Source organism: Equus caballus, chromosome X (assembly GCF_041296265.1).
Source record: "Equus caballus isolate H_3958 breed thoroughbred chromosome X, TB-T2T, whole genome shotgun sequence".
Lineage (NCBI taxonomy): Eukaryota > Metazoa > Chordata > Mammalia > Perissodactyla > Equidae > Equus > Equus caballus.
Window position 1 is genome coordinate 120,093,879 of NC_091715.1, and position 21,303 is coordinate 120,115,181.

General features: G+C 39.4%; 1 protein-coding gene across 2 annotated transcripts in view; it reads right to left on the minus strand.

Moving 5' to 3' along the window:
* TENM1 (teneurin transmembrane protein 1) overlaps positions 1–21,303 on the minus strand; it is a 735,241-nt gene that overhangs the window by 107,936 nt on the left and 606,002 nt on the right. For both annotated transcript variants that reach the window (XM_023633984.2, XM_023633980.2), the window contains 2 exons: positions 12,713–12,856; positions 5,257–5,506 (listed from right to left, as the gene is read on the minus strand). In XM_023633984.2, coding sequence (XP_023489752.1) covers positions 5,257–5,506; positions 12,713–12,856 — 394 coding nt within the window. The remainder of the gene's footprint in view (positions 1–5,256; positions 5,507–12,712; positions 12,857–21,303) is intronic.

The following is a 21,303-nucleotide window of genomic DNA, read 5'->3' on the forward strand; positions in this document are numbered from 1 at the left end:
TGTAGAGTGAAACTTTTGGGCACTGTAGAAGGCCAGTGAAGACGTTTTTGGGTGAGGTGGAGGGAGCCTTTTGAGTGCCACTGCTAATACATGAGGCAAACTTGGGAGATAACCACCTATTTCATCTACATATAGTGTTTGTCTATCGGTAGCTCCAGCACTGCTGATAAGAGCATGGTTCTTGTCATTTCTCAGATATTTTCAGAGCTCTCAAAGTTCGGGTTCCATTTGTTCCTTCAGCAGAGTGCTGTACATGTCCCACTGCCCCTCAGCATGCTAGCTGCCCCTGCATGGGTGCTATTCCGGATCTACCCAATCCTCAGTCTATGACAGGAGTCGAGTCCTGAGAACAATGGAGGGAATATTAACCAGTCACTGCAAAAGAAACAGTAAAATCTCAAGAGAAATTTTCATGTCACATTGACATTTGCTGAGTCCAAATTACTCAAGGTACCAAGAAGCATTTGCCAGGTTCTTATTTTTTTCTTTCTTTCATTTTTAAGGGAAGGACAAAATAAATATCTGGAGAATAACAGCATCTTGAACAATAACAGCATGAGGTTTTTATAAAGAATAAATCATTTCCAGTCATGTTTAATAGGTTTTCTAATAGAATTGCAAAATTAGAAGATGAGAAGAGAGCAAGAGGATATTCATATTTGAATTCTTGCAAAGCACTTCATATGGTGTCTCCTATTTTTACTTAAATAGTTATCCCAGTTAGTTTTAGAAAATTGAGAAGTGGCCCTAAGGCCATAATCAAAGGAAAAGAAATAAAGTCATAATTAGTGAGACATAGTTGAAGGACTTGGGGGATGTTTAGACTGAAAAAGAGAATGCTCAGGAAACTATGATATGTGTCTTCACACTTGTGAGAGTTTGCCAGGTAAAAGAAGGAAGAGGCTTCTGTGCTGCTTCAGATGCTAACATTTGCCTCTACCAAGTGGATGTTTCACCAAGGCAGATTTTGGTTTAATATAAGGAAGAATTTCTTTTTTCTTTTGAGGAAGATTAGCTCTGAGCTAACATCTGCTGCCAATCCTCCTCTTTTTTGCTGAGGAAGACTCGCCCTGAGCTAACATCCGTGCCCATCTTCCTCTACTTTATATGTGGGATGCCTACCACGGCATGGCTTGTCAAGCGGTGCCATGTCTGCACCCGGGATCTGAACCAGCGAACCCCGGGTCACCGAAGCAGAATGTGTGAACTTAACCGCTGCACCACTGGGCCGGCCCCAGGAAGAATTTTCTAACAAGCACTCCAAAGACGTAATGGGTTGTCTTAGAGGTATTTAAATTTCCTGTTATTGAAAGGGATCAAACAAAGTAAAGATAGCCAACTGTCAGAGACATGGTGGGTACCATGTTGTACCAGACACCTCCAGGAACTCTTCTAATGCTAAGCTCACAAATCTGTGACGTCACTTTTGTGTTACTGAAATGTGTGTGTATAAAATTAACCCCCAGGGATTACCAAGACCTAAACCGTGTCACATAGAAATGAATCTATCTCTAAAAAATCTTCAGAGAATGTATTTTTGAGACTCCCTTAAAGGTTTAATTGCATGATCTTATAAGCTTCCTTTCTTTATTATCTTACCTCAATCTCCCACTGGAAGGAAGCACCAAGATGTGTATGTGCAGATGAAATGTGTAGGAAACAGGCAAAGGGGTACTATTTACTTAAATAACAAGAAATAACATTGTTGCTCTTGGCATATTGCTAATAATAATGACATACTTAACTTTTTCTTACTCTCCCCATTCAGCCAATAGGGAACCAGCTAGAGATAATAAATGATTGACAACCAATGAAAATGAAATTATTTTTGAGGTCAGATGAGACAGTTTGGATCAGTAGAGCTGAGGTAGAAAAAATCTATAGTTGTCCAATATTCGAAATGTCAAGGGGCATCTGGAATTGCTCAATGTGGCCCAATATGGAATAAGAAGATGGAAGAGAAGGAAATCTAGAAGGGTATCCAGAAGTAGCAAGCTATATGCTCTCCCAAAATGCCATCAAACTTTGGGCTCAGAACTACACATCTGTGGATCCTAAAATGACAAACTGTATAAGACATGTAAGAAGATGCTCAAATAGTAACTTGAGGTCAGTTTTATAGATAGAGAAGCAGAGAACAGAGTAGTTAGGTTATAAAAAGAATAACCTTATAGAGAGTGAAGATCTAGAATGTTCTCTATCCCTTTCTGTAATAACCTATTGATAATATTGCTCTTCCATTCAAAGTTTTAAATGCAACCAATAACATAATGACTATATTAGTCTGTGTTTCCAAGGAAACAGATGACTCAACCAAACAAAATGACTAATATGCACGGGAGGGGGACAATTAAGTGAACTTATTTTAACCAAAAAACTGGTACAAAATGAAGTTTCTATCTACATACTGCAGAATTCAACAAACATTATGGTTCTTAAGATAGCAAAGCCTTATTATATCAACTTATTTCTCCACAGGAAGTTTAAATCTGGAAAATTTATAAAGCAAATATAAAAATTCACCAATTATATGTGCAAGATGCAATGTATACAGCATAGGCTACTGATCAGGATAGATACTTTAAAAAGAAAAGTGAATCTAATCCAGTAAGAACCGTATTAATTTCTGAGTAAAAATGACAAATAATGTTTGCTGACATAAACTGGTTTGATGGTTTTGACTATAGTCAAATAGAAAGTTACCTGTCAAATAAGTCAAAATAATCCTGTATATTCAGTCGGCTTATTTCTCTGATGGCCAATCACAAGAGTGTTGGAGTAAAGAAGGGAGAACTGTTTTTTTCTCCTTGAACCTAAGGCAGGGAATCTTAACCATGAGTTGATAAAAGGAATTCATCCACAGGAGTAGGTTGCTGCGGGGCGGGGGCATGAAGAGTACAATTTTGTGTGAATGTGTTTTTTCCTGGGGAGAGGGCCCAAAGCCTTCAAGAGATTCTCAAAGGGGTCTGAGAATTAAAAAAATGTTAAGAACTACTCTAAAGGATGTCAACTCAGAAAAGCCAGCTAGGCAAACTCAGGCTAAGCAAGAGAGCCTGGGTGTGTGATCTCATGGTGGTGTGTGCACGCCTATGTATTAGAAGAGTTACGAGAATGAGGGAAAACAGCACTGTGGAGTAAGAACGAACAGAGGGAATGGACACTACTTCATACTGTCGGAAGCTAATTTTTCTTTATACTGAGAAAATCACTTTGCAATTACGGTCCAAGTCACTCTATTTTATTCTTCAAATGACTTTGTGTAGAAGGTCATAAGGTACTTTGGACTAAAATGCAAATTTGTGAACTGTTAAGGATCCTCGACCAAGGGAGAATCTCATCGATGAATGACAATTGCTCCAACTTAGGTAAATTTGCATTTAAATTACAAAGGAAAGGACTTAGCTGGGTTTTCTTTATAGTAACATGATTATTGTTATTATTTTATAGATAATTCTAAGACTTTTCCTTTAAGGAGTTAGCTATATAGGGGCTAGCTATATAGGCTTTCTAGGGTTAGCTATAAAGGCTCAGGAAGACAAGGTCTATGTTTCCTTCATGGCCAATATCTACATGACTGGAAACATTCTGACAGTGAATGAATTGTTAAGTGCTCCATCTATGTTTGGCATCATGTAGATAAAGCATCCCTAGGGTTTTGAAAACAATGTATAATGTTGTATAAATCATTTCCAAATCCAGGCATACAACCATCTTGGCCTTCCTCCTTGACTTTCCAGTAAGTAGGTACCCAAAGAGACATACGGATGGAAACGACAAGTCCCTGTGAGGTGTGACCTCCTGAGGTACATGAACACTTGATTAGGGCAGGGGTGCTATGAATTAGCACCTCTCTAGACTCTCTAGATGTGCTTTATTTTTATAAAATCTTTACAGTCTATTTTTTTTTGTTAGCCAAGGGATTTAGTAGCTTTCTTCTCTATGACAGCTTTTGCAATTATAATTAAGAAATGTATTAAAACTGGAGTGAACTAATGTGAGAAAAGGATGGGGGCTTGGGACCAGAAGATTTCCCCAGCCAGGTGCGAAGGACTAATTCAGAGAAAAGAGAGGTAGATTCCAAAGCAAGCACGAGAATCTGAAAAATTTGGAGGAATGTCCTTATGTAACCAAATTTCCATGCTTGTGTGAACAAAGCATTAAATGAAAATGACCCATGCCTTTTCATATGTTTTGACTGGCCTTTGTACTCTGTACATACACGTTGCTCCATTAGTGTCTCTGCTCTCCTAGTCACTATTTTTGGTCACTACTTTTCAAGTCAATGAGGTTATCCTTGAGGTCAAAACAATTGTTTTATGGAATAGTTTATAGGATGGCATCAAAATCTTCTGGGACATAGAGAAACTTTCAGCCTAATGTTCCAAAGGCACGTGTCAGCGATAAAACTGTCATAACCAATTAGAAGGAAGGTTCTACCAATTTACTCAAGGGAGAGAAAGCAGGTCTGTCTATCCCTACTGGGATGGGAGTGGATGTTTTCCTTCTCTGGGACTCCAGAGGGCATATGTTTGTGTCTTATAACCTCAGAAAGGGAGAAATAAAGCTGATTAAGCCACGGTCTATTTAGTTGTAATCTTGGAACTTCAGAACATGGAATACTAAAAGGCATGAATTCCTTTCAAAAAGTGTCAAAATACTTTGTACTGTCAAGAAAATTCCTACAACAGAGTGAGAAAGTCTAAAGATGAATGTTTTAATCATTTATTTCCCAATGAGATAGAGCTTTTCAGGGTAAAAAACTAGTTCTTCCTCCCTTATCATGTCACACAAACACAGACTTCCATTTTCTTTTTTATGAAGTGACCACTTCAAAAGATTGAACCTAGAGAACTTAGAAAGTTTAGCCTCTTGGATCTGGCAACACCTCTACCTGCTAGAATGGAATAGATATGTTTGTTCAATCTTCATAGTGGCCAGCAGGGGCTGAGTGACTTACCTGAGCACTTGGAAGTATTGAGATCCATGTCAATGACGGCAATGTACACAGGGAGGGCCACACATACAGGGATGTCAATGCTTCCTGGTTCTCCAAAGCAATGCTTAAAGGTTCCTTCAAGTAGGAGCAGTGGGCATGTTGACCTATGTCCTTTGTCCCTATTCCTGCATCTTAGCTCAGTGCTACTATACGGGCAACTTCATTTTCTGCTCCTTCTGGCAACGCCTGCCTTGTCTCTTCATGTTATCTCATTCTTGCCTTTATCCGCTAAGCAAACATAGAGATTAGAGGAGACTTACCTTAATTCCAAAATACTAACGGAGTTTCCCGAGGGAAATATTCGCCTTACAAAATTGAAGTCGCCAACATACACACTACCATCAGGGCCAGAAGCTAAGGCAACAGGAGCAAAGAGTTTGTTGTTGTGAGCTGGGCCATTGCAGTTGGTACAGGCTACACTCCGTTGGTGTCCATTACCCATTATGGTTGATATGACTGGGGGCTGCTGGGAAATGAACATATTTTCTCCATTCCCTTTATGTATGATTCCTGGAGCCAGGGGAAAAAAAAAAAGAAAGAGAGAGAGAAAGAAAAAAAATAAAACAATTACCACACAATATTCTCAGTGACATTTTAATTTCCCTCTCATTGTTCAAAGCAAGAAGGCGCTTTGGCCTGGCATAAAAGAACTTAAGAGTGAAGCAGACAGCCCTTGGTTTTGTTTAACTGCACAGCCACGACAAACAGTAAAATAATGCTTTGGCTTAGTTTGTCCATCTGTTAAATGGGGAAATACACCCAGTCCCTTTAATGCTGATTCTGAATGCCTCAATAAAGCATTTGATGACTAACGTTTGTCTCCTGTTCACTTTGGGCTCTGTGAATCATCTGTAGCTAAGTTTTCATCTCTGCCTGACTTTCTCCTGATGCCTGGCATATACCTCTCTGACTTCAAATTACTCTCACTATGCAACTGGTTCCTGAAAAGGGAATATCAGTCAATTTTAATTTTAACCTTAGCAAAACACAGTCAGGAAGGTAATCTACTTCTGTGAAAAGAAAAGAAATCATACTGCTAGAATGCACTTCAAAGATATAAGAAAAAGACTTGAATTTTCCACTCTTTTGGACCATATCTCACTATCATCAGTGCAGGAAATAGAGATACTGACTTATGAAAATGCTGGAAAATACTGTGCAATCATTTTCTTTGGGCAATCTCATCCATTCTCACAACTTTAACTCTCACCTCTATATGCTGAAACTTTCTCTCGTCCAGAGTTCTCACCCGACAAGTCGTTTCCTACTAGATCTCTTTAATTGGATGCCCCACTCCAAGTACCTCAAACTCATCGAGTTTAAAACTGATCTCATTATTTTTCTGCACGCCCACCAAACCCTGCTCTTCCTCCTCTTTTCCCTACCCATCTTATGCATGGTATCATCATGCTTGTATTTACCCACGTTGAAAATGGTGGGCATCATCATAGCTCTTCTTTTCCTCATTCTCTAAACCTAATTAATTACTAAACTCCCATTGATCATATCTCCTAAAATATGTTGAACCAGTTTCATTGTCTCCATTCCTACTACTACTGTTTTAGTTTAGTTTTTCTTAACTTCTTGGTCTCCTGGTCTCTAGGCGTACCTATTATCTCCAAACCACCGTCCACACTCCTGCCATAGAGATTATTCAATGTGTGACTTAAAACCTTTCAATAGCTCCATATTCCCTATGGGATAAGGGACACATTCCTTATTATTAAGGCATACAAAGTCCTTCATGATTTGATCCTTGCCTACTTCTTCAGTCTCCCCTCTCATTTGCCTCTATAGCAAACTATTTACAATTACTTTCACATACTTCCATTCCTCTCTGCTTTTGTACATGCTATTCCCTCTATCCTGAATGCCTTCTCATCTTGGCTGCTTGGGCAACTCTTACCCATCCTTCAAAGCTCAGCTCACTCCTTCCCCTATGCTCTGTGCAGGCAGATTAGTTACTCCCTCCTCTGCGCTCCCAGTTTGTTTTCCATAGCTCTATTAAAACACTTATTCCATTGTATGATACAGTTTTCATTACTTCTCTATCTTTCCCATTAGAACATGAGCTCCATGAAGGCAGACCCTCTGTCTTACTCCTTTCTGCATTTTAGTGCCAACCTCTGTGGCCAAGTCATTCTAAGCGCTCAGTAAGTGTTGGAAATAGGCTTTGAGCCTCTTGTAATTTCCTTGTCCAAATCCCAATGATTTCGCAAACCTGCTGAGCCTGGGCAGAAAATCCGAGAAACAAGTACTGCTGCGCTAAATAGCTCAAGTCTACCCAGAATGAGCCAGGGCAAGTAAAACAACCATGTTGGGAGGAGGCCTGCCAACGTGTCAGACTGAAGTAACTGACAACAATGAATGACTGCAGTTATGCTGCACGGTCTTATTTTCTTCTCCCATGACCCCTGCTATCTATCTCCTCAGACTGCCTGTTACTCTCCCTTAACATTTCCTGAAATGTCTTCCTCAATTTTCTTCCAACTCTTGGTCACACAGTACTACAATAGAAGCTATTGGTCACTCTGAAATAGGAACATTGCCGGCAAAAATAATTAAGAGGGTAAAACATGCACAACACTATGGCACCAAACATGTACTTGGAAGGGACCTTCCGGGAAAGAGAAATCCTGTACATCATATAGCCTTTGTATTTCAAATCTAAGTAGTTTTACTTTCCCTCCCGAGGTGATTTCGGGCTGTTTTTTCAACATATGATCTGCTGGAGTAGCTATGAGTTATCAACAAAAATCTTTTATTGCAGAACTATGATCTTGAGGATCACTACTTTCTTATTAACTTTATTAATAACTCTTTCAGGCAGCAAAAAAAATTTCGTAAGACTTAGAATAGTTAATTAAGTAAGATTAATAGGACTGAATTTCATTTCCCAAAAAACACTTAATTGCAGTGTGATCAATATTGCAATTTAAATGAATTGGGAGGAAGCGAATGAGAACTGGAATGACATTTGAACAAGATCATTGAAAAGAAATCTCCTGATGATCACTAGCTGAATATCCTACCAATGAGACTATGATATGTTCTCTAATAAATGAGGAAACATACTGTTTAGCATGTCAGTATTTCCGCAATGCACTATAGGGTACATCATTCAAAAATATTTCCAATTATTGGCTTGGAAATACCAGATTTGCTATTAACATCTATTTTCACAGGTAGATCTCCATTTTTTTATATCAATATAACGGTATAGTTAACAATTACCTTCAAAATGACATGTTATTACCAGGCTCCTGGCAATTTAAAAACTAAAGATGGCTATTCTAAACCATTCTTCTAAGCCTGCAACTCTAAAACTCCCCTTTTCTATTAGAAAGCCCAGCACTCCATCAAAGAAGAAGAATGATTAAAGGAAATAAAACATAAGGCAATGTACTTTCTGATTACATCTCAACAATTGATGTCTTGCTTTCATGCAAGGTACTAAAGTGCCTGTGTACTGAAATTACCATTCCTGTTTAAAGCTGAAGCAATCAAAACAAAAATGGGCAAGCCCCTTTTGTATTGCCCGGGAAAAATAGATCATTTTGAAGGGTGTTTTTGTTATTTCAAGAATCTGTTTAACCTTCCATTACATACAACCAGGGCATACCATCTAGCAACAATGATTTAACACCAATTCTTCTGCAAAAGGTTGCTTTGAAAATATTTTGTTTATGCTCCTGGAAATCTTGATCAATTACTGCTGCCTCCCTTCCAGTTTATTCTGCCACACATGCTCATTTTGAAAACAGAATCAAATGATCCTAGGACAACACACATTATTTATATGAAGGCCAACTTCCTGTTAAGGATTGGGTGTCTTGTTTACAGTCAACAAAGAAACCTGCCTGGATGGGGCCTACTGCACATTTTCTCCCCTGAGTTTTACTTTTCTCTGCCAAAAAGCCAAGTCTGTTGTGTAATAAGTTAAGCATACTTTTAAACACACTACTCATAGCCTCCTGCTACTTTGCTCAGAACTCCTTTTGAAGCTTATAAATAAGTTTGAAATAAAAATTTCCCTTGGAAGCCAGTGGGTGGTGCTTTATGCTGATTTCAAAGAAGAAACCATTTTTCAGACTTATGAACAACAAGGGACACAATACATATTTCTCTTAGGACTTGACTGAGAGGATATAAACACAAACTGGGAGCTATGCCAGTGTGATCAGTGGAAATTTACTTCCCTTCCCAGTAAAACTGTTTGTCGACAAACTACTGGCCTATCTTGGAGGCTAAGTTAAGGAAAATTCTTTGTCCATTTCAGACAGATGACAATGCCCAATTAGTACTCTGGATTGTTCTTTCTAATTATTTTTAACACTCAAATGGCAGGAAACACTAGGGAATATGTTTGATATAAAGGTATACCGTGACAAATAGCTTAGCTCTGTAATAGATGACTCATGTACACATTTTAAATTTTTCATAATTTTAAGGAACTGATTTGTCTTAAAAGGAATGACTATGCATTCTCTGTGATCACTAAGAAGATGTATTTTGAAGGAATATTGAAAAACACAAGTTCCTGGTGTTTTTTGTCTCAGTGAAAGTAAGAACCATCTATATATTGATATATGTCTGATGGCATAATATTTGGAAACAATTCTCCACAACCAATGGTTAGTTGTCAGTTAAATATAATTGCTTCAACTGGAATGATAAATGGTCTGAAAACACTGCCTACTAGAAACTACCCACTGCATAATGATTTTGGAGCCAAAGAAAAACTGAAGAATTGAATGGCAGCAGACATCCAATCTAATTACAGTGTTTTTCTAACTAGTGAGAGAAAATTGGGGGAAGATAGATTCTTGTTTCTAATCTGCTGTCTCAGATCAAAAAAGCAGGGTGCCTAAAAAGTTAGGCTTTTTCCAGAAAGAAGTGGAGTGGGGGAATTTGGAAAGATGTCACTCTTGCCTTAATCAGTCAGAAGACTATCTGACTTGAGGGGGAAAGAGCCTTGCTTTCTAGATTGGTCTTCCCAATGCTGCTCCTTCACACTTATCGTTCCTGCTTCTCAAATTGCCTTTATGGGTGGGATTTAGACTTCAAAAACATCATAAGGCGGGGGGGGAGGGGGGGGTTCATGTCCAAGGTCAGGCTGAAAGGCACTGGCACAACTGGCTTCAGATCTCTTTCCTGGAAAGTGTGACCAGCTCTTGGTTAAAAATACAATGTGCCGACAAATGAGATGATAAAATGAACAAATGTTCCTTTTTAAAAACCATCCAAAGTAACGTTTCTTCTCAGAATAAAATTCTCAGAAAGAGACAGAAAGCAGAGTTAGCGGGACTGGGGTGAGCACAAGGGATCTTTCTGGGGTGATAAAAATATTCTAAAACTGTGTTATGGTGATGGCTGTACAAATCTAAAATTGTACACTTAAAATGGGTGAATTTTATGGTGTCTAAATTATACTTCAATAAAGCTGTTAAAAAGATTCTCAGAAATAACTTGTTACCCATTACTTAAAAACTACTGGTGAATTAGGGGTGGGGAGAACCCATTTGTGGAAATCAGGGGGACCCCCCCAAGGACAACTTTCTGAATGGCTCCTCTCTGTTCTGATTTGTTCGCCTGTGTGAAGCAAATGGTAAGAGGATATAGGACTGGGAGCACACAGCTGGGGGCTGGCTCGATTGAGGTCATTTCCCACTTTGTATTTAATGTCAATGACAGGCATTTGAAAGAGACAATCCATACAAGCCAATAAAAGTGAGTGGAAAAGAAACGGCTGCTTAAAATGTCAAACTCTTTCAAATCAAAACAAAAACTCTAATAATTTAATAAGTGGGATCTGCCCTTTCGTTTTTGTATTTTTAAAACTGTGATTCTCCTTTTGACAACAACAAAAAAGTTGACATTTTATATCTGTGGCTGAATCTTTGCTCTTAAAAAAATAAACAATCTGAAATGGAATTTAGAGTCTTCCTTGAAAGGGGAGAAGGAGGTATAATGGGGGCACACACCAATGGACTCCTTTACCGTGAGGGTCCCACACTGTGACTATGGTAGGTGGTCTCATTCTATGATTGAAGCAAACCTGGTTAGGTTTGCCAATCAAAATTTCCCAGCCCGCGCGGCTGGTTGGCTTGGTTGATTCAGCTGTGGTGCAAACAAAGTAAGATCGTAGGTGTGATTATAAAATTGATCTCTGAGCCTTGGTCAGTTCATGGCCTGACAAGGTAACCTGACCTTAGCCAGCTGTTTCACAAAGGTAAGAAGGACACAAGGATGGCTGGATGGAAGAGTGTAGCTGCCTCAATATGTTCACAGCCCCAGTCCTGGGGAAATAACCCAAAGTACACGTCCTACTAAAGATTGCCCAGAATCTGCATCTTTAGGTGAAAAGGAATATGATGAAATCTACTGTGAAAACTTGCCAGTAGATGTTCAAATGAAAGCTGGATGGAAACACCAATGATTGGTTTCCCAAGTGTTTTCCCAGTTGGATGAAGCATTTATAACCCAGGTAGCAAAATCAGTTTATCTTAGAGATGCATGGGCTCAAGAGCTACCTGTGGCCCCTTCTCCTGATTTATTTAACATTTAAATTGCAAACCAGGAGAAAATGTCATCAGGAAAAGTGATCCAAAGAAGGTAAAGATTGAAGATGAGAGTGTCCTGGTTCTCACCACGTTTTCCTCTTTTCCTAAATCCAGGATTTATGGGACTTGAAACTAAGTGAAGTCCGGGACTGCATTCTTTCTCCAGATTTTCACTTCTTCCCATCTTCCTCCTACCTCTTCTCCTCTTTTACCATTACTATCCTTTTACTCTATTCCTAGCTTCTTATTGGCTATACTGCCACTTATGTGGACAAACAGCCGTGGTGCATAGAAAGAGCACATGGCTCTACCACTCAGTAACTGTGCAAATTGGGGAAAGTCACGTGACCATTGAAGCCTCAGATTACTGACCCTTTCAATGGGGTTAATGCCTCACTGCAGGGTTGTTGTGTTTAAAATGGGACAGAGTTCACTAAAGCCCTTTGAAAACTGCATCACATTGAAGATTCATTAATTCTAAGGCACACATTTTAACATCTCTGAAATAAGTATATATCCTGCAATCAATGCATGTCATAGTTTAATTGGCAGCATTTTCCATAAAATAATGGAGTACTTATAATTTACGGTGTCTTAGATTATATGATATATGGCAATTATTTTTCCACTTTTTAAAAGTTGGTTACAATGTCAGAGAAACTGGTTAATCACTTAGGATAGAGCAATAATGAAGATGATTCTTTTTTTTCCTTGCGTTTTCTCCCCAAATCCCCCCAGTACATAGTTGTATATTTTAGTTGTGGGTCCTTTTAGTTGTGGCATGTGTGACACTGCCTCAATGTGGCCTGATGAGTGGTGTCATGTCCACACCCAGGATCTGAACTGTGAAACCCTGGGCCGCTGAAGCAGAGCGTGCAAACTTAACCACTCGGCCCTGGGGCTGGCCCCGAAGATGATTCTTAAAAACCCAGTTTTATATAACTTTGTGATCAAGCGGTCTCAGTATACCAGCACAAATTCAAAATCAGATTATCATATTCGAAAAGAACTATACTAATGTGGTCATCTCGAGGTGGTGGACTTACAGGTAATTTTATCCTTGTACTTTTCTAAATTTTCTGCAATGAATATGTATTACATATGTATACAGCATTAGAAAACAGTATTAATAAATATTTAAAAAGCTGCTTACCACTTTGAGGATTCAAAATATGATGCTTATTCAACGACCAACCTCCTAGGTTAGAAGCATCCATCTCAAAACCTTGTAAGATGACTGTCCTTTTCTCCCAGAGAATAAAGTCAGGGCACATTTCATATTCATACCCCACAGATACTGCAAACAAGGAGTTAATAACACATTAGAAAATTTTAAAATACTTCCTTCCTTTTTTACACTGGTTGATAATTCTGTGAATATTGCACTTGCTACTGAATTCTGATTTGGGTTGAAATTTGACTACAAATACCTTTCACCTAGCACAGTACAGCGTAGCAGTTAGCATAGCATTGGACGTCCAAAAGCGAGCAGTCAGTGCACATTGGATAAATATATGAATGAGTGGGTGAATGAGTGCTGTCATTAGGTAGGTACCATATGCTTATGGACATTAAACTTTAGTGTGGGCTTTTGGGTTGGAGGCTGTGTTGTAAAGCTGAAGGAGTAAGTCCTCTGAAGGCTTAAGCTCTGGTGATGTAACTTCTTTCTTTACCTTCGTTGGAGAAGTGCAGGGAGGGCTGCTTTCTTATCTCTCTCGAGTGCAAAATGCACTTAGGAAGCTGACTTTGGAGTACTGGGTCACTCATACAACAACTGACTACACATGAGAGTAATAAAAATCGATTTGCCCAATTTATATTTTCTCTTGTGCTAACTGGCCTTTAGTTTGCCGAGAAGCCTGAGTTTGCTTAGAGTACTGCATGCTCTGCAAGAGTAAATTCCACCTTATGCACATTATACTTTGGTTTCTGCATATAGTTAACCAATGGGACATCACCCAGCATTTGGCTTCAACTCTTATGAAGCACAGATGTTGTGCATTAAACTCAGAACCCTGGTATGCCACTAAAATGGGAAGTGTGGAATGTGGTGGCTTGGGTGCCTCTGCTCTACTGAAATATGTATAGCTCAAGTATACCAAGTCCCAGCCGTTTTCTCAGTTGGTAAACCTGCTTACCTGTTGGAACCCCTGATTCCTGATTCTTGAATTAAAATGCTTTCTCTCCTCATAATGTCCTAAGCCTGAGAGCACTGGCTCATTACGCTGCATACCCTGAAGCTGCTTTCTCCATTTCTGGCAGCTTAAAACATCCCTAGCTGGTTGTCTGCCATTGCTTTCGAGTACCTGCCTCTACCTGACTCTTTAGATGCCCCTGGAGAACTCATTCCTTCTTTTGTCATTTGGTTGTGAAAACTGGAATGAATATGTTTGTTTAAACAATGCCAGCACAATAAGATGAAAAATTAAAGCAAATTAGTTTTGGTTTTTGGCATTAGGTGAAGAGAAAAGATGGTAATTTTAGTCGAATTGATTTATGTGCGCATATGAATGTGTGTGTGTGTGAGCACATGCACAGATAAGCCAAAAAGTCCTTATGATTATGAATATACAACTCTAAGTTTGTGGATCACCTTGGCCAATTTTCAATCACAGGCTGGCTTCTCTTTGTCCCCCACTCCACCAAAGCTTTAATAAGGATCAGGGCTATCTTCAGGGTGTGTGACCTGTGCAGTTGCACAGGCGCCCATGCTTAGAAGGGCCCCACACTTAGTTTAATGCTCTCTACTGTCACCGTCTTGAAATCCTTAATAATTTTTTAACAATAGGCTCTGTATTTTCATTTGACACTGGGCCCTGCAAATCGTGTAGTTGGTCCTGATGGGGATGCCTTTCTACCCTGCCATCAGCTGGTGAAAACTCATAGAATGCAAACTCATTTTAGTATTAGCTCTAACCAAGCATTATTAGCAAGGGAGATCAATGAGGCAGTGGGAAAGACTAATCATAAAACGGAAATAATTTCTAAATGGAAATTAGCTTCACATCATCTGTGTCAATGCTGTTCTCTATTAAGGCGGATGGAAACACAGAATTTCAGGGATGAAAGGGATCTCAAAGGTAATCTAGTTCAGGTTACACTAGTGGCAGAAATCATTGCTGTCAACAACTCCTTGATATCTTATCATAGCCCCGGTACTTGCTAAAACAACTCCGGTATGGTGGAAAGATTTGCTTTTAGACTTCGAGTCAGAAAAGACTTCAACTCTTGGATTTGCCATTAAAACTAGCTGTTGGGCAAATTATTCTCCATCTCTGAAAGTTATCTCCTCATTGGCAACAAAGTGGTGCGGAGGTGGGGTGGAGGGTGGACTGGCATTGGTGGTTCTTAGACCCTTTCAGGTCAGGGAACCTTTTATTTTGAATCTGATGAAAGTTATGGATCTTCTTCCTAGAAAAATGCATAGACACACAAAATTTTGTATATAATTCCACAGGGTTCACTGACCTTCTGAAGTCCAAATACAGATCTCAGATCAAAGACCTCCATACTAGATAATTCTTATAATTCCCCTTTAGTGCTAACACCCTATGATTCTACAGTATGTTCTTTCCAGATTGCATGTGATTAGTTCAAGTTGGGGATCGAACCCAAAAGCCAAGGAGAGCATTATATCTCCTGTTGGAATAATCAGGTGATGAGAAAGCATACTTAGGGCCATGTTGGTATGTGGGATAACACAGTTCCTGCTTCTCTCGCCAACAGTTAAAAGTCTTGATTAATAAATAATCACAACGATGATGATTACAAGTTCCCTTAAAGCCATCATCTCCTTCCCTGCCATTGCCAGGATCTGCCTTGTGTACCTGGTAAGTCTGATGAGCTCCCCCAGAATCCCTGCTCCGGAAAGTGATTGTGCAGTTTTGCAAATAAGTAGTGTGCCCTGGTGACCTCCGATGGTGGTTTGGAGCCTGATTTTTCCCTCTCAGTAACAGTTAAAGATCCTCCCAACTCTGTAGCAGGAAACGCTTATCTAAAGTATCAATTAAAGTGTTCTCAGTGCAATGGTAATGAGACATACTCTTTTCACCTCCTCATATCTGCTCTCTGAATTGCTCTCTAGTCCACAACAAAAAAGTGCGTTGGCTGCAAACCCCGCAATTATATTACTTTTTTCCCCTAACCATAGCAAATAGCAACAAGGCAGGCACTTAATAAGTTCCCTCTAATTTTTATTAGATTTACTAACTCCTGAGAAAACTCTATGAGCTAATAAAGTTATAATTTATACTTAAGACTTGTCCAAAATTCCAACTGACTTTAATGAGAATGGCTGTGTGTCAGGGTATTTTTGTATGTGGCTCCTTGCTCAGAGTAACAAGGCAAGGATTCTTTCTGACAGCAGCCCACTTTAACATAATCCTGGAACTTGCAATCGGCTTATGAGAAAGCAGACGTTTCACCCCACGGAGTTGAGCTGCTCTCCAAATGCACAGGGAACTGGCAAATACAGTAGCAACCAATGCTAGACCTCCTCTCATGGAGGTAGACTGTAATGCACTAAACACCTACTCTTTTTTATGTAGTTAAATATGGGGGAAAAAGGGGCTACTCAGTGGCTGGCACTGAAAATGCTGAGCCCTGACATTATACTCTGCGTGGTGCCGTGACAGCTGAGTCTCAGCTAAAAAAGCGGAGTGGACCACTGCCATTTCCCAGGTGACCTGTTGCCTATCACATCTGATCATCAGCATAGCATAGGCCATGAATTCAGCCTCTGGCACTCTGGAGTGGCGACTAGGAAGAATCGTGTAAGAGGAAGGAAAAAATAATTATTCAGCAACATTTTAAAGGAGCTGTAGAAGATAGACTAGTCTGGTAGTGAGTTGAGATAGGTGAGGAAGGGGGGGTCCCGACTATACTGCCCAGGCGCTGGTCTAGTGGTCCCATGCTGGTGTGTATATATTGGGAAGGCAGTTGAGAAGAGAGCAATTAATATGGCAGAATACTTTCTCTGGACCACTTGACTGCCTCCCTTGTGACACCCTTAATTCTGTCTGGATTTCTGTCTTCCTGAATTCTCTCCCTCACCTCCACAGAGAGATATTAATGGGATGTTCCTTAACCAAGAGCCATTGGTTGTCAAGATAGGTTTGTTACTTTTGCAGAGAACTCTGTCCTCTGGTCACAGGATTGCACCTCTGATTTCACTGTTAGTCATCTTGCACATATTACACTGTCTTATAAAGAAGACTTTATCATTCCAGCTTATAAAGAAAGACTACAGCTTGCTCCCCCAAAGGCATTTGACATTGGAAAAAATAACTGAATGCTCATTCTACTTATCAGAGGAGCAGCATTTGTATGATGTGGGGATTACAAGAAGGCTGAGGGCCACAGTGCCCCTCATGCCCAATTAAGTGACTATGACATTCCTCCATAAGGGCTGGGATAGCAGATTGACATAAAATCGCCATGGTAAAGATGCCATGCAGTGAAGCTGATGTGCAAAATATAACAAGATTAAGCAGATGATTTTCAACAGTTTCAGGTTAAGGCTTCAGAATTCATAATGGATGCATTTATGAAGGCAATATATAATTAAAAGTAGTCTGATATTCAGAGTGAGAAATTTACATGTTAGCTTCATGAACTCAAGGAACATCTAAAAATAATTTCATGACATTTAAAAGGTAACTAACAACAGAATCAAAACCTTCTTATTGAAAAAGAATCACTAAATAGAACTCTAAATATTTCTCACTCTTTTAAAATGGTAGATCAATGCAAAACAACAAGAACAAAAGACAGGAGACTTAAGGAACCAAATGAAGGCCATGGCAGCAAGAGACCAAGGCTATATAGATAAAATGTTATCTATTGAGAAGAGGCACCTGTTCCCAGAACTTCTTCTACCTTTTCCTATTTTCTAGTGATTTATCATATGATAGGATGACTCCAGAGGCTTCTCAATTTGACACATTGCCCAGTGGCCTGAAATGCTTTGTTTATGTATCTATTTTCCTGGCTTACCAAGAGTGTCAGAATCAGGTGATGAATTTTTATCAAGTGTCTTTCAGCACTTATGGAGATATTCACATAGTTTCCTCTTTTAATCTAGTAGGGTGGTGAATTACTGCAATAGGTTTCCTAATGTTGAACCATCTCAGTGTTCCTAAAACAAATTCTATTTGGTTATAATGTTATGATCTTTTAAATGAATCACTGGACTTGATTTGGTAATATTTTAGGTAGGATCTGTCCTCTACCAGTTTACAAAAATAAGGTTTAAACATGACAGTGCTAAAAGTGAGGCAGCTGGATGAAGAGAAAGTACAGGTAGGAAAAGTAAAAAGCATCTAGGAGTGAGGTAGCCACACAATGCTTTTGCCAAGAGGTCTTGTACACCAAAACCTAGTATTAGGAGATTTTTTTCTGGCTGCTTTGTCTGAGCATAGCTGCAGAAAAGCAAACCTGGAATCTGGATGACCTATGTGCCACTTAAGGCAGGGTTATTTACTGGCTCACACCCACATTTGTGAGGGCCTTTGGGTGCTTGGGTACTACCCTCCTCTCCCTGGGCAGGTCAACCTTAGCCCCTGTCCTTATTCATTTGTTCGTTCAGTCATTCAACAAATATGCCATATTTAATGGGGACCTGCCATTGTCAGGTGCTGGGGATGTGAGGATGAACAAGATAGAACAAGATAGCACCCCTCTGCCCAGTGGAGCTCACCTTCAAGTCAGAGAACCAAATACAAAACAAATAACACACACACACACACACAAATTGTAATAAATGTTATGATGGAAAAATGTGGAGTTATTACGAGAGATTGTAACAAGGGAATTTAAGTTGGAATGGGGAGGCAAGGAAAAGCCTCTTGATGCAGAAGGGGTTTATCTCCTGGAGTCTAGGGAAGAGCAGTCTGGGCAGAGACAGCAGCATCTGTGTAGGGTTTTGAGGCTTGGTGTCTCGGGGGATTTAAAGAAGGTCAGGATGGCTAGAGAGTCAGTTTCTCTCTAGTGAATCAAAAACTGATGCAGAACAACCCCTTCCCCTTCTCCCCGATCCAGTACAAAACAAAACAAGACTAGTATCCTCTAGCAGTGTTTAGGCATTTTTCTTTGGGGAGATTTTAGAAAATAGATTCACCTTGAAAATGGACTTGTTATCCTTTGAAACAATGTGATGAGTAAAAGGGATGCAATATTGTAATTGAAAGAAAGGTGCTGCTGTTTAATGACTCAGCAAACCTTCCCTGGGCTGCTCTGTGTGGCAGGCAAGTGACCTGCTAAGCGGTGCGGATACAGCAGATATTACCCAGGCCAGGATAACCTGTCATGTGAGAGAGGCCATACTCTGAAGGGTTACCTACCTTCTGGAACTTTTATCCATAGCCTCCTTAAAATTATATCACCTTACATTTGCATAACACGTAAAAGTTAAATACAATTTTGTGTATATTATCTAATTTGAAGACTCACAAAAACTCACGAGGAAGATATATATACTCCCATTTGATAGATAAGATGATAGACGCAGAGAGGTGCAGTGACTAGTCCAAGGTCATCTGGCTAGTAAATGGCAGAAGCAGAGCTCAAACCCAGTGATTTTTTAGCAAAGTGCTTTTTTCCACTATGCTAGATCACAACTCTTCAGGGAAAAATTCAAAATTCGGAAGTGCTAAATAAATAACCTTTTATTTGCCCTGAATTTAAGAGAGAAGGATTGGAAGCTAGAGATAGTCTTGAAGTAGAAGGATCGTGTATCTCGGTTGGCCAAAAACAGTATCCAGTTATGTTATTATTAACAGCATTCCCTTTTACTCTCATGAGCATCTTAGTTTGAATGATAAATTGTATGGTCACCCAATCTTGAAGAGATATCTCCATAATGCTCTGAGATGGATTGGTAGAGGAGACTGGGAGGCAAGAACAGTCCTAAATGCTGATTTAGAAAATAAGTCGTATGGTTTGGTAAATCATTTAATGCTTCTGTCTCTTGACTATATCATCTTACCAAAGACTGTCAAATGCTTATGCCTGAAAGTCATTTAATTGTGACCCATGGGGAGATAGATACACGTACACACACATATAATTGAAACAGAGTTTTCCAAAACAATACTCTCTTAATAGCTTTACATTCTGAAAATTTGTATTCTATTCTATTAGGTTCACTTTTATTCCGTTAAAGAAAATACTGTGTGACTCATCAAATGGATTTCATAATCTACTAATGGGTGTGACCAGCAGTTCGAAGTGGGCACACACTGCTTGCTTACCAGACTATCACTCAGGGTCATTTAAAAACCCCGGTAAGCTCCAGGCACTCTTACTTTTGGAGGTCCCATCTTACATCTTATCAGACATATTAAAATGGATACAACCCACAACCCATATCTAACATTAAACATATTTCATATGTAAGTCTGAAAATTGAGTTGCAGCTGACATAATGCTCCATTTTGCAGATATTTGTTTAAGCACTTATTAATGTTGATTTTCTGAGGTTCTTTTGGTGCTAATAAATTTATTTTTCATGTTGCAAACATTTTTGTAGATCCTTGAAAAACTCATATCCTTGGTGCTGTGCCTATAAAGCTGAATGGATAAAACAGCCGTGCTCTCAGTTAACGATTATGAATTCATGAGTGGAGAGAAATGATGAAAGATTATTATCTCTGCCAGCTTCTTTGACAGAAAGCCACTGGGGCGTTGAATTGTGTACTCGGTAAGGTGGGTTGGTTACTTTAGTGAAGAGAGTCAGTGGTGAAAGGCATACAGAACTCAGGACTGGGAGACCCGAGTGGGAATCCTAGCTCTGGACAGGACTTTAGGCAAGTCACTTGCTCTTTCTGAACCTCAGTTTCCCCCTCTGTAAAATGAAGATCATATTAATCATGCCATGCCTGCCAGGCAGGAAAGTTAGAAGGGTTAAAATGAGATGAAGTATGTGAAAGTACCTTGCAAATTGTAAAGCACTACCCATTTATTATTAAAATATTCAGTGGATGCTATTTTGGTGGCTGCCCAGCCTGCTTAGGTTTTACTGAAGGGAAATTTATGAACACTAAAGCATCGTTCTCGGGGATGTTTTGTGTGCACAAAGCAACCATAGCTTAGCACCTATTACTATTAATGTTCTCCTGTTTCCCTCTAACACAATTTACACAGACTCCTATGCGTCGTGAACCTTTAGGAAGTCTAGTTCTCCCTGAAACACCACTCTTTCTTGCCAAACTACTGTACTAAATAATTATGCAATTGTTGTTGCCAATAACCTTGAAGAAAAATAGAATTGTTTATAGCAGTGCTACTAAAGGCAGATGGCTGATTTCCTGAACTTCCAGGACTTCAAACCGCTGCAATTTAATTTAATTAAAATGAAGACCAGGCAGAATGCATCATTACATATTGATAATGTATGCGGACACAGGCGGACATAGGGAATTACTTTGACAAAATTCATATAATGGATGCAGATCAGAGCCCCTGAACAAGCCAGTTTGTCAAATTAAATAAGCCGTCTCTAGAATTTTAACAACATTGTGAACTTAACAATAATGATTTTTTTTTTTTGCATTATTTTGCAAGCAGCAGAGTTGGGAAAGAAACTAAATAATATACAATGATTTCCAGACATCACACCTTATTTAGTGCCAGAGAATAAAGTCTTAAGGCCAAATTATTTCAAATGCTCACATGGAGTTTTCAGCAGGGGAGTCTTGTCTGTGTATCAGACAACAAAATCCTACGTCAGATGAACTAGTGATTGTG